Below are 13,120 nucleotides of genomic sequence, written 5' to 3' on the forward strand. Positions count from 1 at the left end.
ATATGAGCATGCGAGGGACCCCTGCCCCAAATCTTCAGCACAGCATCGCAATGATCTGAGCATGTGTAAAGACGCAGCTTTTATGCTAAACACACAGCCTGCACATGCACATGCATGCACTCACGCATATGCAGAGATAACAAGATAAAGGAATTTGGTGTGGGGGGTTGGGGAGAAGCATGCAAAACGTGTGTGCGCGCGCGCGCATGCGTGTGTGTGTGTGTGTGACAGAGATAACGTCTGTTTAAATGTTTGAACAAGTGCTTCATTGGCACTGTTCCTAAAGAACTAGCAGTGATTAAAATTCAAATTAACTACTGTAGTCATTTAATCATAGAGGCCATGAGACCTGGTAGGAGAACTGCAAAGTTCAAATAATGCATATTCTCCTTTTTTTAAAGGTCACACTGCATTGCAGTAATCCATTTATAACAGAACATCGGTATGATTTTGCTTGGAATGCTTTAACACAGTGGGGCAGAACTGCTCTTGCTATTGCACTAATTAGCAAGTTAGCAACTCGCACCCTTGATCCCCCGCTGGAGGTATGTGTGATAGGAACCGGTGTGAGGTGGTGATACCAGCACTTCCTGTTTGTGTCTCATAGTTCTAAGCTTGTGCGATGCCACATGTCATTTACAAACTATATTCCATTTGTGTTTTTCCTTCCTGGTGTTGTTTGTTCTGTAAAATAGATTGCAACCCCCCAATTGAGTACAAATGTAAGAGGAACTAAAACTGTAAATTTAGCCTGCTTACCCGGTTTTTGAACTCTTCTCTTTCTGCAGCAACGTCTAACCCGTTCCCTCAGAAGCCCCCGGTGTTCAGTACCCTCCTCTACTCCCTGGTGCCAATAATGGGCGTCGCCGCAATCGTTCTTCTCGCCTTCTGGATGTACCGACACCATAAGCTGGCATACCCACCTGTCCTGGTGCCAACCCAGGTAGGCCTTCACCTGTTTTGTTGTTTTATCAGTGCCAGTCAAATGGTGAACAAGACTGAAAAAGCTAATGTGTTATTGCACTGTTGTCAGGGGCTCTGTACACAGTATAGAAGTAATTGCTGCTGCTTGGTTTTGTTGTGCGTGTGTGCACGTGCGTGTGTGGGTGCGCGTGCGTGCGCGTGTGTATGCATTTATGCTCGCATGTGCACTTATGCCCTCCCTGTTTAGCTGCACATAGTCGTCTTTTCATCAGGGGCTTTGGGAGATGTTATTAGCTCCCCGAGGTAGCTTCTCCTGATGCTTAGAGTGACAGTCCCTCCACTGATCTCATGTGCTCAGGGTCACACTTGCTCTTGCTCGGCCGTACACGACTGTCAGACAGTATTGCAGGAATTGACATCGGCGGAGCGTCTTGCACGCCTCCTGGATGTTGTTCTCTTGCACATGCTGGTTTTACACGCATGCAGAAGATGCAAAACGGAGACATCTGTGACAACTCTGCTCTGGAACCTCCAAAAGTAGGCTAGTGACTCTCAACCCCTAACGTCATAATTTACCTTGGAAACATTTGAACAGTACTCCTTCCGCCTTTTTGCTTCTGCTAACAAGATTTTAAAATGTACCTCCCTTCCCTTTTGGTTGTGCAACCAAAGAGTTTAAAAAGCTGTTGCAGGAGATTAATAAGTCAGTTCATCTAACCCTCGTATGGTAACAAGATGGTACAAAATCGTGCCTAAGCTTTGATTTGATTTTGACAGAGAGCTATACAGCAGTGCTCATAGCAAACAGAAGTGGTTGATTTTGAGTGGAGTTCCCCTTTCTGTATTAATAAGACTTCACTTGTAATGTAATTGCTGATATACTGCCTCTGACATCAACTGTATCTGTCTAAGCATGTTGGTCCTGTGCTGGATAGGGACAGTGTTGCCCTGTATAGAGAAACACTTCAATGGTCCAACACAGCTTGAAGCAACTTATAGAGATTTAGGTGTATGGGTGCTTGTGTCATGTGTTTCTTGGCCAGTGCATGACTATACTGCCTCAACTCGTTTTGTAACACTCACGCAGGAAGTATAACATTTGGTCTCACAGTGACATTCTCTTGGCTTTCTAATATCTTTGGCAGCAGATGGACATGCTTGGTTCTGAATAAGTAGGTCAGTTTTTAAAGGTGTCACTCACTGCTCTGCTGCACAAAACATGTCTAAACAAAAGCCAACTTCAGCTCACACATTTTCAAAGCAACATTTTGCTTGACTGAGATTTGATTTTTTTTTTTCCATTCTGGCACAAGTATGAGTCTCCAAAAAAAATTTTTTGCTTTCTTTCCTTGCCTCAGGTCCAAAAGGAGCTCTTATGAAATTTTGGTTGCTTCGTTTGTAATTAAACTTTCTCCCTTATGTCAAACTGAAGAAGGAACCAAATGGGTCTCCTTGAAGACTGTAATATACTCTTCTCTGCATTACAAGTGCCTTTTTTTCATTTGCAGTGCAGACTAAGTGCCGTTAAGCACTTGTTCCTCTCTCCAACAGCTCATTCACTTACGTTTTATTTGTCTGCTTTTCTGTATCCTGGGCCATATTCAGTATTTGAAAACTCTGTTACATGAGTGGGTCAGAGTATGTTATAGGTAATAGTATTCCCTTCTCTTTAAATCAAGACAAAGTTAATTTCATTGTTCATTGTTCACTTTCTGTTTTAAGACCTGTAGTATGCACTCTGAGGTGATCTAAGAACTACTGCAAGGAATTTGTCATCGTTGTGTCCTTCTTGCAGCAATTCCTTCCTACGTTCAGAGGTCATATTGACTTGTTTGCAGAATAATTTTCCCGTGTAAAACCTAGTTGCAATTTTTAAATAATCTGAGGTCATTCAAATCATATTGTAGGCCAGTGACTTGAAATGATTTGCAATGTGCATTGAATTACCGTGCCTTTGTTTATCATTAGTGGACCAAAGAACCCCTATTAGAGGTCTACATGCCAAAAGAGAGGGAACAAATTTTAGAGGATGATGAATGCGACTAGAGAAACAGTGAGGTGTCCGTCCTCAGCTTTGTTTACTGACCCGGCTGGTTTCACCCTGGAGGAGGCGCTCACTTCACCCTGGAAGAGGGACTCGCATCACCCTGGTGGAGTCAGTCGTGTCACCCCGAGTGGAGAGAGTCATTTTATCCTGGCGGACACAGTCGCTTGTTTTGTCTGGCCCTGGCCCGAAGAAAGTTCCAACATGCAGCTGCCCAAGCCATCTAAGGCCTTGTGGGTCAGCTAAGTCTCATTTCGTTTCTGCTGCTGCTTCTGAGAAATGTTTTTCTGTGCTTTTTGTTTCCCCCTGTGTTTTGTTCCCTTCTTAGAAGCTGTTATTGTAACATCCCAGGTGTTGGCTGCACACGTGCCTTTTGATATTGCTGTGCTTAGACAGAAAGTTAGTGAAGGAGTGAGAGGCACTAAAGAAACATTTTGGGAGTAACTGGCAGCCATTGAAATGTACATTATCAGCTTGTTATCGTCCATACCCAGTCTAAACACTGCAAACCAAGGAACATTACTGGTACCCTTAATGAAAGTAAAGGAAAATGTTGTAAAAATATAATATCAACACCAGTTTTCTGTCTCAGCATTCAGTCAAGCTTAATTAGACAAATTAAATTATTTTCTTTTTGTTGAGTATTTAAAGAAAAATTCAGTATTATTTTAAATAAACCCAAGATAAATGTACTTATTTACATTTTTACTTGGAAATAAGAAATTATAAAGCAGGTACTGAGTCCAAAAAGGTACATACAATTGCTCACTGAAAGAATATTTTGTGTGACAAAATTTTGGGGGGGTAAAAGTGAAAAATGTATAGTCTTGCAAGAGAAGGGAGCTTTTTTCAGATGGAATGGCATTAAATGTCAATATTTATTCTTATCCTTAAAAAGCTAATAGCAAATTCAAGGTGTAAGAAAAGGTAGTTATACCACAATACAGATTCACTAATGTCACAAATGCAGCTTTTACAGTGACATCAGGATGCCCTGTACTTCCCCTGGGAAAGACTGGGGTGGCTCATGGAAACTGCTAGACTGACAGTAATCATTCATTCCACTGATTTTTGAGGCAAGTCTGTGCAGTTATGGTATTCAGAAAGAAATAACGAACTTGCATCTAAACTTGCATCTGTTCTCTTGAAGTGGAAGACTCTTAAAGTGTTGGATTGATGGTGTGCGAGTACTAACTGACAATACAGTACTATAACTCAGGAGCGGGTACTAACTGACAGTACAGTTATGTCTGTGTGCAAGCATCTCGTGGAAGCCCCAGGGCACGTGACTGCGTTTACCTGAAACGGTGTTTAACCCTGACCAGGCCACAAGTCTGGGAAGGCAAGGAGCATAGTCAAATGAGGCTACTCAGATTTACATTTGACCCAGATTTCCTCCATCCCATCTCTTTTCATCCTGCGCACTCTAAAACTAACACCTTTCCTTCTGCTTCCTCCCCTTCCTCAACCAGCATGCCTTTCATATCATGGTAGAGGTAAGAGAAGCCTAATTTACCCATCCTTCTGTAACGAGTGTCTTGGTTTCAGCTTATTTAATTTAAGTAATTACTTTATTTGAATGAGTCACACTCCAGAATACAAGACAGCAACCACTTTGCCACTGTGAGTTTTGTGCCTTGAGTTGTGCCCTGCACATTTAGAACATTTTAATTTTTGTTCGGATGCTTCTTTGTTTGATTGTTTGTTTGTTTTTTGGGTTTTGGGGGGGCGGGGGGGGTTTGTTTTTGTTTTTTTATTTATTTTTGTTATTGGTTTGGTTTGTTTTTGTGCACGGATGAGTATGAAACCCCTTGTATTCTGCTGGGATCCAAGCAAAATGTCCCTTAAATGAGGTGCATGGTGATGCCGATGCCTTGCTTTCCCATGCATGCATGTCTCCGAGCATGCAGAGAATGACCTGCAGGGAGGGAGTGTGGGAATGTATTGCACTTAATATGTCGGCTTGCAAGCTGCCGAGATGTATTGGTAGCTCAGTTTGAAAATGTGTAAAACCGACTTTATACCCTCAATGGGGTCCACATCAAAGCTTGGTAATCTGTGAATTTCTGACCTCAAACAGCAACAGGTACTCTCAATCCTCTGTGATATGAGAGACTGTATCGTTTCACACACACAAGCTGAAAACTAATGAGTTTTAAAGCAAGGCATTCATCAACCTTATTTTAACTACTCCACAATTTACATAACCCTAAATGTTATGAAAATGTTCCCCAGTAAGCATAATGTCCTTAAAGGAATGCAGCTGACTGCCAGAACACTTTAAACACTTGAATAAATGCTGTAAGTGAAAACAGGGTGCCTCGCACAGAGTGTGACTCCTGACGTGCACATCTTCCTCCAGGATTTCCGTAGTTCCATAGACATGAAAGCCACATGGACCGCATCAGCGGTGCACCTTTCTCCCCTCCATCATCACAACCCTGGGGGCCAAAGGTGCAGCATTGTGGGCGGCCGAGGCTGCAGCGGTGTACGCGTCACGTCCTGGCCGTGCTCCAGACCACTCAGGGCTCATGCCATGTCTCGGTCGCCCTCAGCGCGAAGACCATGATGGAAATGCCTCAGTTGGTGCTGCAGATGCAGTGGTAACACACCCATTATGAAGCATCTACTTTCATGTGATTTGTTGGTCATATCTGCACAAGTTATTTCCAGTTATTTTGGCAGGTACCTCACCATAGCCTACATATGTAAGTGGCTAGTCACAGCTAGTTAGCTAGTGTATCTTGCACAAAGCTAACCTGTTCCAGTCATTTTTAGTTCACTGTGAGCCATGTTAGCTTTTGGGTGGTGAAATGTTCTGTTAAATAATTCGGAGCCCATGTGAGAAACAGACCATGGCCAATTTTCACTCTAATATTAAACTGCGGGTTTGGGGGCAGTAGGTGCATGTCGAGAGACTCTGACATATATGTTGAGATTCAGACAGGTCAGTTGCTCACGGGCATTTTCCACTGGTGTCTGGTTTGTTGGACTCTCAACAACACGAACCCTTGTAACCTGCACATAGACATTCAATATCCACCCTGGGCATTCAGGGAGAAAGATCAGCCTCTTAAATTACAGGTGAACAACACTAAATTTTTCCTTTGCTAAAAATAAATAATAATACATAAAAACCACAACACTGCCATGAAGAGGCATTGCTATTTTTCTAAATTGTGACTAACACTGTGTCAAATGCAAAAGGGGCATCAGAGTCCTGTGCACTGTGACGAGGTACGGAGAGTAAAGATGTGTTGTCGTCCCCCTCCAAGTGCGCGCGCGCACAGATGTGCACACACACATTGACACACCACATAGGAGCTTGATCCCTCACCTATCCAACTCTTCCACTCTCTTTCTGTGTCAGCTCTTTCAGGGCTAGTTTTGGGTAACAGCGAAAGCAACTCAATCTCGGACGTATTCCCTTTCTCTCCTGTCCTCGTTGTTTTTCTCTTCCCCTCCCCTCTCCCCCCTCTTCCTCTCTCTCTCTCTCTCTCTTTCCTTCCCTCCTTCTCTCTCCCCCTTCCTCTCGCTCTCCACCCACCCACCTCTCTCTCTGACTCTCCTCCCTGCTTCCCACTCTCTCTCCATGCCTCCTCCCACGCTCCCCTGCGTGATGGATGTTCTGCCCTTTCGTCCCGTCTCATTCCCGCTCACCATCACTTCATCTTTTTTTTTTACCTCCAGCACAAAATTCCTGTAGGACCAAGTAGAGCTCAGTACGCAACCCAGATCCATATGCTTTGGAGTCTCGACTCGGGGGCCACTGCAGCCTTCCCACAGCCAGGGTTTTTTTGGGTTTTTTTGAGGAAATGTAGGCCAAGCACAATGGCATAGCATCTCTACATTTGCCCTACTTCTGTCCAAACTCTTAACCTCAAGTGTTCTTGGTAAGGTGCTACCACAGGGCCTGCAAAAATAAAAATAAATAAATAAGTAAATAACGTTCTTTTTCTTTGTCCTACCTTGTCTTTTGGTGTGTGCATAGATGTTTTTTAAAAAGGCTAGATGTGGTTGCTTTCACTCACCCCAATCACTTAAGATTTATGACTTAGGAAGGCAGGTAGGCTGTTCTGTTGGCATTTTTTTGTTTGTTTGTTTGTTTGGGTTTTCTGTGTGTGTGTGTGTGTGTATGTGTGTGCGCGCCCGCGCCCGTGTGTGTGTGCGCGTTTAAGCCTGGGAGTGCACAGCAAAACCAAGCCAATACTTTCCAAACGAGAGGAAAGCAGCCACACCTGCCTCTCCCTCACCGAGTGTGGCTGAATAGTGGGAATTAGCTGATTTGATAAGGACTTGCATGGTGGAGGAGCGGCCCATTGTGTTTCTGCTGACAGAGGTTAATTGGCCCGAAAATGCCATGTTGGGTGTGGACAGAGTATGTGTGCACATGCACACAAGTACACACCACTTCCATGTGGACTGCCGACACAAGGCATGGGTCAGTGGCTCAAGGGCACACGATAGTGGGGTTTTGTTGTTGTTGTTGTTTGTTTGTTTTATTTGTTATTAAAGAAGGATACAATTGTAATCATTTGAAACAGTACTAATCATTAATCGCTAACCATACTGTGGTTAATGTCATTATCGGTCCTACTATTGTGACTCCAGTGCATGCCATAGCCCTTTAATCTGGATCATCTTCTCATCAGTCCACCGGTCCACCTACACCAACTATGGATTTATATTTAACAAGCTCTGAACTCCAACTCCTATATGTCCCTTCTGTAAAAGCTTTGTAGTACTGAGCAGGGCAACATTTGCCTGCATTATTGAGCCAACCATACATTAGTGATGTGACTTGGTTTTTTTTCCCCCATTGATTTCTAATATAGGGAAGAATGTGCTCATATTAATCTCACAACAGGAAATTCTTAGATGGGTTTTGTAAGGTAAAATACTGTAAGATTGACCACCTTGTGTTATTCTGTACAAAAAGCAATGGTTTTGTTTAATACTTTTTGTGAAGTGTATTAGCACAGTGGCTGCTCACCCTGGGGACCTAGGTATAACTTGGTAAGAACGAGATATTCCTGTGGGGGGGGAATAAAGCCCATAACATGTGTTCCTCCTCCACATTACCCAACATATAACAGACGTGCTGCTCCTGCAAATGACCCATTCCACTGTATCCGTGGTACCTCCCTGACCTCTTATCCCCTTCACCCATACTTTTCAGGATCCTGGCCCCATGCCCTCCTCCCCCATCCTCGGACAGAAGCCACTGCAGCTGCTGGAGGTGAAAGCCAGGGGGCGCTTCGGCTGCGTGTGGAAAGCGCAGCTGCTCAGTGACTACGTGGCAGTCAAGATCTTCCCAATTCAGGTATTCAGTGGAGATCCACGCCCGTTGCCAGGACAACAAGTTGTCTGTTGTCAGTGCAGGGTCGTTCAAACGGCCCAGTGAGCAGGTGCCCTCTGGTAGCCACGAGGGAGCTTGCATGATTGCATCATATCCTCTTCTGTGTCAGTTGTGTCACACCATTCTCAGAAAACATCTTCAAGCCCTGCTCCATAATCTCATGTTGGTGTGGTTAGAGCCATTAATAAAACACACCATCACTACTATATCCGTTAAGAGTAGTCCCAGTGCATCTATTCTATATAGCCTTAGTCTATTTGAACTTCAGACTTCGTACTTGCATACAGTTCCTCATAGACAGCCAATATTTTTATACACCATTTAAAGAGAAGATACGTGTGCGTGAATATAGCCAAATTTAGGTTGTTGTTTGTCTTCAATTTAAACATAGTGTTCTCGACACATCTGTTTATGTTTTTATCTTACACCTGCTGAGCTTTTGAATGAGTTATTGCATCTAGTGCTTTGGCTCCTTTTTCACTGTAATGCTTCTTAGGATAAGCAGTCCTGGCAGAACGAGTATGAGATCTACAATCTGCCTGGCATGAGGCACGAGAATATTCTCCAATTCATTGGTGCAGAGAAGAGAGGGTCCAACCTGGACATCGAATTGTGGCTCATTACAGCTTACCATGAAAAGGTAATTCACCTTGTGGACAGAAGACCTGATAGCAGTGCATTTGAAATTGTAATTTAAATACTTTATACTTCTCAGATTTCTCTGTGATTAAGAAGTCTTGATGATTAGTGATGACAACTTGGGCACAGTGAGGCTTTATTATTTTGTGTGTTGGTTTGTGTGTTAATTTGAATGGGAAATACAGAAAACCATATGGTTGGTGTCCCTAAACCTAAGCTTAGTGCTATCTGGTCACACTAACTTTGTTACTGTTAAGCACATTAGCGTAGTTTCATTTGGTTTATGTCTTCACTTTCAGTGTTCTAATCAAAAACACAAAACTGTTATTAAATAAGCATTAAAACATGGCTCCCGAATGCAGTCATCAGTCATCTCAGTGTGAAGCGATCAGTAATTCTTTGATAACCCGGTAACCTGTTGTTGTAGTGTTGTACTTCTCTGTAGGATGATGTTGTGGTCTGGATCACCATCACATATTGACACGTGAACAAATTATTATGAAATATTAAAGCTGATGAGGTCTCATTTCTCAATAGCACTTAAAATATGTTTCTATAGCTGGATTATTAGTTCTCAGTCAGCAGGGCCGTTTCCAAAATTCTCAGCACAGTTTTCTTTTGTGAAGAATTTGTGGAACAGGCTTTACGTCATATTAAGCCTAACTCATTGTAACCTATAAAAACCTTTAGCCGTGCAGCCTCCTTTTCTGAACCCCTGCCAAAAACCTCCAAGTTTGAGTTTTCACATGCGCCCTCTAGAGGTGGATTGAAGCAACTCATAAGAGGATCATAAATATTTAATATTTAAAGGCCTTTTCCATTACGGAGGCATCCTTAATGAAACACCATTAAATCCCGAGGCATAAAACAGTCTACAATTTCAAAGGGCACGTTTTGTCATTACACTGTGATTAATGCCTGTAATTACAAAGCACAGCAGATCACATGCAGTTGATGTTCAAGACCAGTTTTTCCAGGTACGGATTGAGTCTGTTCCTGGACTACAATGGCTCTTAGAATCACCGTTAACATTACAATGTAATCTAAGACTAGATTGCCTGATCTGTATCAGGGAAAGGGCCCAATTATACTTAAATTAAGTCATGGCAGATTAGCGAGTATCCTAGTAGCTATTCCAGAGCAGTTGTCCCTTATCTGCGAAATACTGTGTTGTGGAGGTCGTGCTGTTTTTGACTGGCTGTGTCCCTGTGGATATGTCTGAGCTGTTTGGAACTCGGCACTCGCCGTCCAGGAATCAGTGCCTCCATGGACCTTTCGCCTTTGCCTTCTCACTAGGGCTCGCTGACCGATTATCTGAAGGCCAACGTGGTGACGTGGAACGAGCTCTGCCACATTGCCCAGACCATGGCGCGAGGTCTTGCCTACCTCCACGCTGACGTCCCTGGCCTCAGGGACGGGCACAAGCCCGGCATCGCCCACAGGTCAGCCCTCTCCACCCCCCCCTCCTTACAGCCCAAGCAGAGCTGCTGACACAGCTGGATACGTTTTGGATACGAATACGTTATATTCTGTTATCATGGCTGTAGTTCAAGGTTTTAGTGTTGATCATGTGTTGCGTGTGATGCAAGTAATTTTTTTTATTGCTAGATTAAATATTATGATTTGTTCACTTGTTGATTTAGGGTAAGCATAATATTAGGTTCCATTCATTGTGTGTGTGCGTGCGTGCGTGCGTGCATGCATGTATGCGTGCGTATGCAGGGACATTAAGAGTAAGAATGTGCTGCTGAAGGCTAACCTGACAGCCTGCATCGCTGACTTTGGCCTGGCCCTGAGGTTCGAGGCCGGGAAGTCTGCTGGTGACACGCACGGACAAGTGAGTACATGGGAGGGGGGTTGGTGCACACCTGTTCCTCCTGCAGTAGCTCTTTGACTCAGATAAAGCGCTACAGACGCTAGAAGATTACAGATAGCATCAGGCACCATGCCTGTAGGCGCATGTACACGGCAGCAGTGTGGTTAATCGCAGGTACGCGGTTGAGAGCGACTGCATCCTGGCCAAAGTTGCAAAAGCCTCCTCAGGCACCGTTGGAGAAATGACACACTGCTGGGAAGTCCCGAAATGTGCATCCTTATTTTGGCAGTTGGTGGATGTATGTGCGCGGGCCTGTTTCTAAGTGAGATGTAGCACAGAGGTGCTGGGGAGCCCTGTATCCTGCATGCTCTGATGCCTTTCTTTCATGACTGATACATTTACAAAACACATTTTGTTTTATGTTGATATTTTGTTTGCTGCTTATCTAATTACATGCTATGCTATTACATTTTTTTACAAATATGTTGTAGTTCATTGGTAAACTTTTAAAGACAAAGAGGTTAAGAAGTATCAGGGAGGTGGGGAACTAACTGAAAAAACAAGGATGGGGTCAGCATGGTGGCTTGCATCTGCAGTAAGGTCTTGGGTTTGAGTCCCTATCTGGGTGTGGTTTCCATGTGTTCCCTTTGTCTGTGTGGGTTTCCTCTGGTGTCTCTGGTTTCCTCCCACAGTCCAAAAACATGGAGGTTAGTTTGATTGGATACTCTAAATTGTCCTGTATGTAAGTGACCTATGTGTAAGTATATATAGATGTGTGTGTGTGTGTGTGTGTGTGTGTGTGTGTGTGTGTGTAAAGCATCCTTGATTAAGAGAAAGGTGCTATATTAAATGTAAATAATAATAATAATAATAATAATAATAATAATAAAGCAGGGGGGAAAATAAGTCATTTGCTTCTAGCTAGCCAAGGCTCCATGAGCGGACAAAGTGTTTGCATGATACCCTGTTGTGTGCAGGTGGGCACCCGACGCTACATGGCCCCAGAGGTGCTGGAGGGAGCCATCAATTTCCAACGAGATGCCTTTCTCAGGATAGATATGTACGCAGTGGGCCTGGTGCTCTGGGAGTTGGCGGCCCGCTGCACAGCAGCCGATGGTAAGAGTTGCCACAGCTAATGAACTATGGTTAACAATCAGGGAATGAGCACAGAACCGTACCAGAGCAAACCCTACTGCAGCCAACAACCAGAGAACCCTTCTGTGGCTAATGAACAGAGAACGCTAGTATAGCTAGAGACCAATTAATGCTAATGACTAATTGCCAGTTTGTACCATATGGTCTTAATATTGTATTGTTTATATTGCCAAAATTGTGAGTGCTAGGTGCTTTGATATATATTTAAAACACAGTGCTTTTTGTAACATGCCTAAAGACCTGCTTTAATTTGACCTAAATGACATTTAGTGAGTCATATTAATGCTGTGATTCATCAAAGCACCCAAAGAGTTGTTCATTTGAAACATCTAGTTTGTTAGAAGGCTCATTTGCAAATTGCATGTACCTGTGATGCCAGCTTCACAAAGGCGAATCCTGTGATATAAATTAATGAACAGCTTCTTTATGCAGTGCTGTCAGGCCCATGCAAGCTTTCATTCATCCTTTAATGCATTTACAAAGCAGCTTGTAGCCAGTAAAGTTGCACGGAACCTGGGCTAAAAGAGGCATTTGCTGGAGGTCTCAATTCTCCACTCTGACCCTATGATCCCATCATAAGATGTATTGATCACTGGCATCCGCTCTAATGGAACATCATTGATCAGGTCCATATAGATGTTTGGATGGGGGGCTGTTATGCGTCACAACCCAAGCAGGGGGTGGTGAGTGATGGGTCCATGTTTAGCAGTGGTCATGAGCTGGCAGGTTACTGTGAACCTGGAATTTAGTGGGCTTAAAACATTTTTTTTTTTAAAGAAAAAGAAAGAAAGAAAAAAAAGACCGACCCCTTCCTTTATATACACTTCTGACTGGTCTGCTATAAATGGAAAAGCAAAACTGTGTCAAAATTCACAAACTCACATCCCTTGCCTTACAAATCAAAGCCTGTGCTTCCTGATCTGAGCCTGCTGGATATGTAGTAATACTAACCTCCTTGCCCGTTCTGTCACAGGCCCAGTGGATGAGTATATGCTGCCATTTGAGGAGGAAGTTGGCCAGCACCCCACCCTGGAAGACATGCAGGAGGTGGTGGTTCATAAAAAGCTGCGACCCACCCTCCGTGAGTGCTGGCAGAAACACCCTGTAAGTTCACTGCGCCACTATAGGCCATAATTAGGAGGTTGACCGTGGTGTTATTATTCTGTCTGATGGTGATTTTGGG

The 13,120-nt window shown here is 43.7% G+C and overlaps 1 protein-coding gene across 4 annotated transcripts in view; it reads left to right on the forward strand.

The window, feature by feature from the left end:
* The window catches only part of acvr2aa (activin A receptor type 2Aa), a 35,558-nt gene that overhangs the window by 18,309 nt on the left and 4,129 nt on the right, over window positions 1-13,120 (forward strand). For 2 of the 4 annotated variants that reach the window (XM_027016914.2, XM_027016916.2), the window contains exons 4-11: window positions 789-943; window positions 4,441-4,464; window positions 8,148-8,291; window positions 8,824-8,967; window positions 10,263-10,408; window positions 10,689-10,803; window positions 11,760-11,898; window positions 12,911-13,041. In XM_027016914.2, coding sequence (XP_026872715.1) covers window positions 789-943; window positions 4,441-4,464; window positions 8,148-8,291; window positions 8,824-8,967; window positions 10,263-10,408; window positions 10,689-10,803; window positions 11,760-11,898; window positions 12,911-13,041 — 998 coding nt within the window. The remainder of the gene's footprint in view (window positions 1-788; window positions 944-4,440; window positions 4,465-8,147; window positions 8,292-8,823; window positions 8,968-10,262; window positions 10,409-10,688; window positions 10,804-11,759; window positions 11,899-12,910; window positions 13,042-13,120) is intronic. The other 2 variants (XM_027016915.2, XM_027016917.2) reach the window with 1 other exon arrangement.

The sequence above is a fragment of the Electrophorus electricus genome, chromosome 25 (assembly GCF_013358815.1).
Source record: "Electrophorus electricus isolate fEleEle1 chromosome 25, fEleEle1.pri, whole genome shotgun sequence".
In the NCBI taxonomy this organism is placed as follows: Eukaryota; Metazoa; Chordata; class Actinopteri; order Gymnotiformes; family Gymnotidae; genus Electrophorus; species Electrophorus electricus.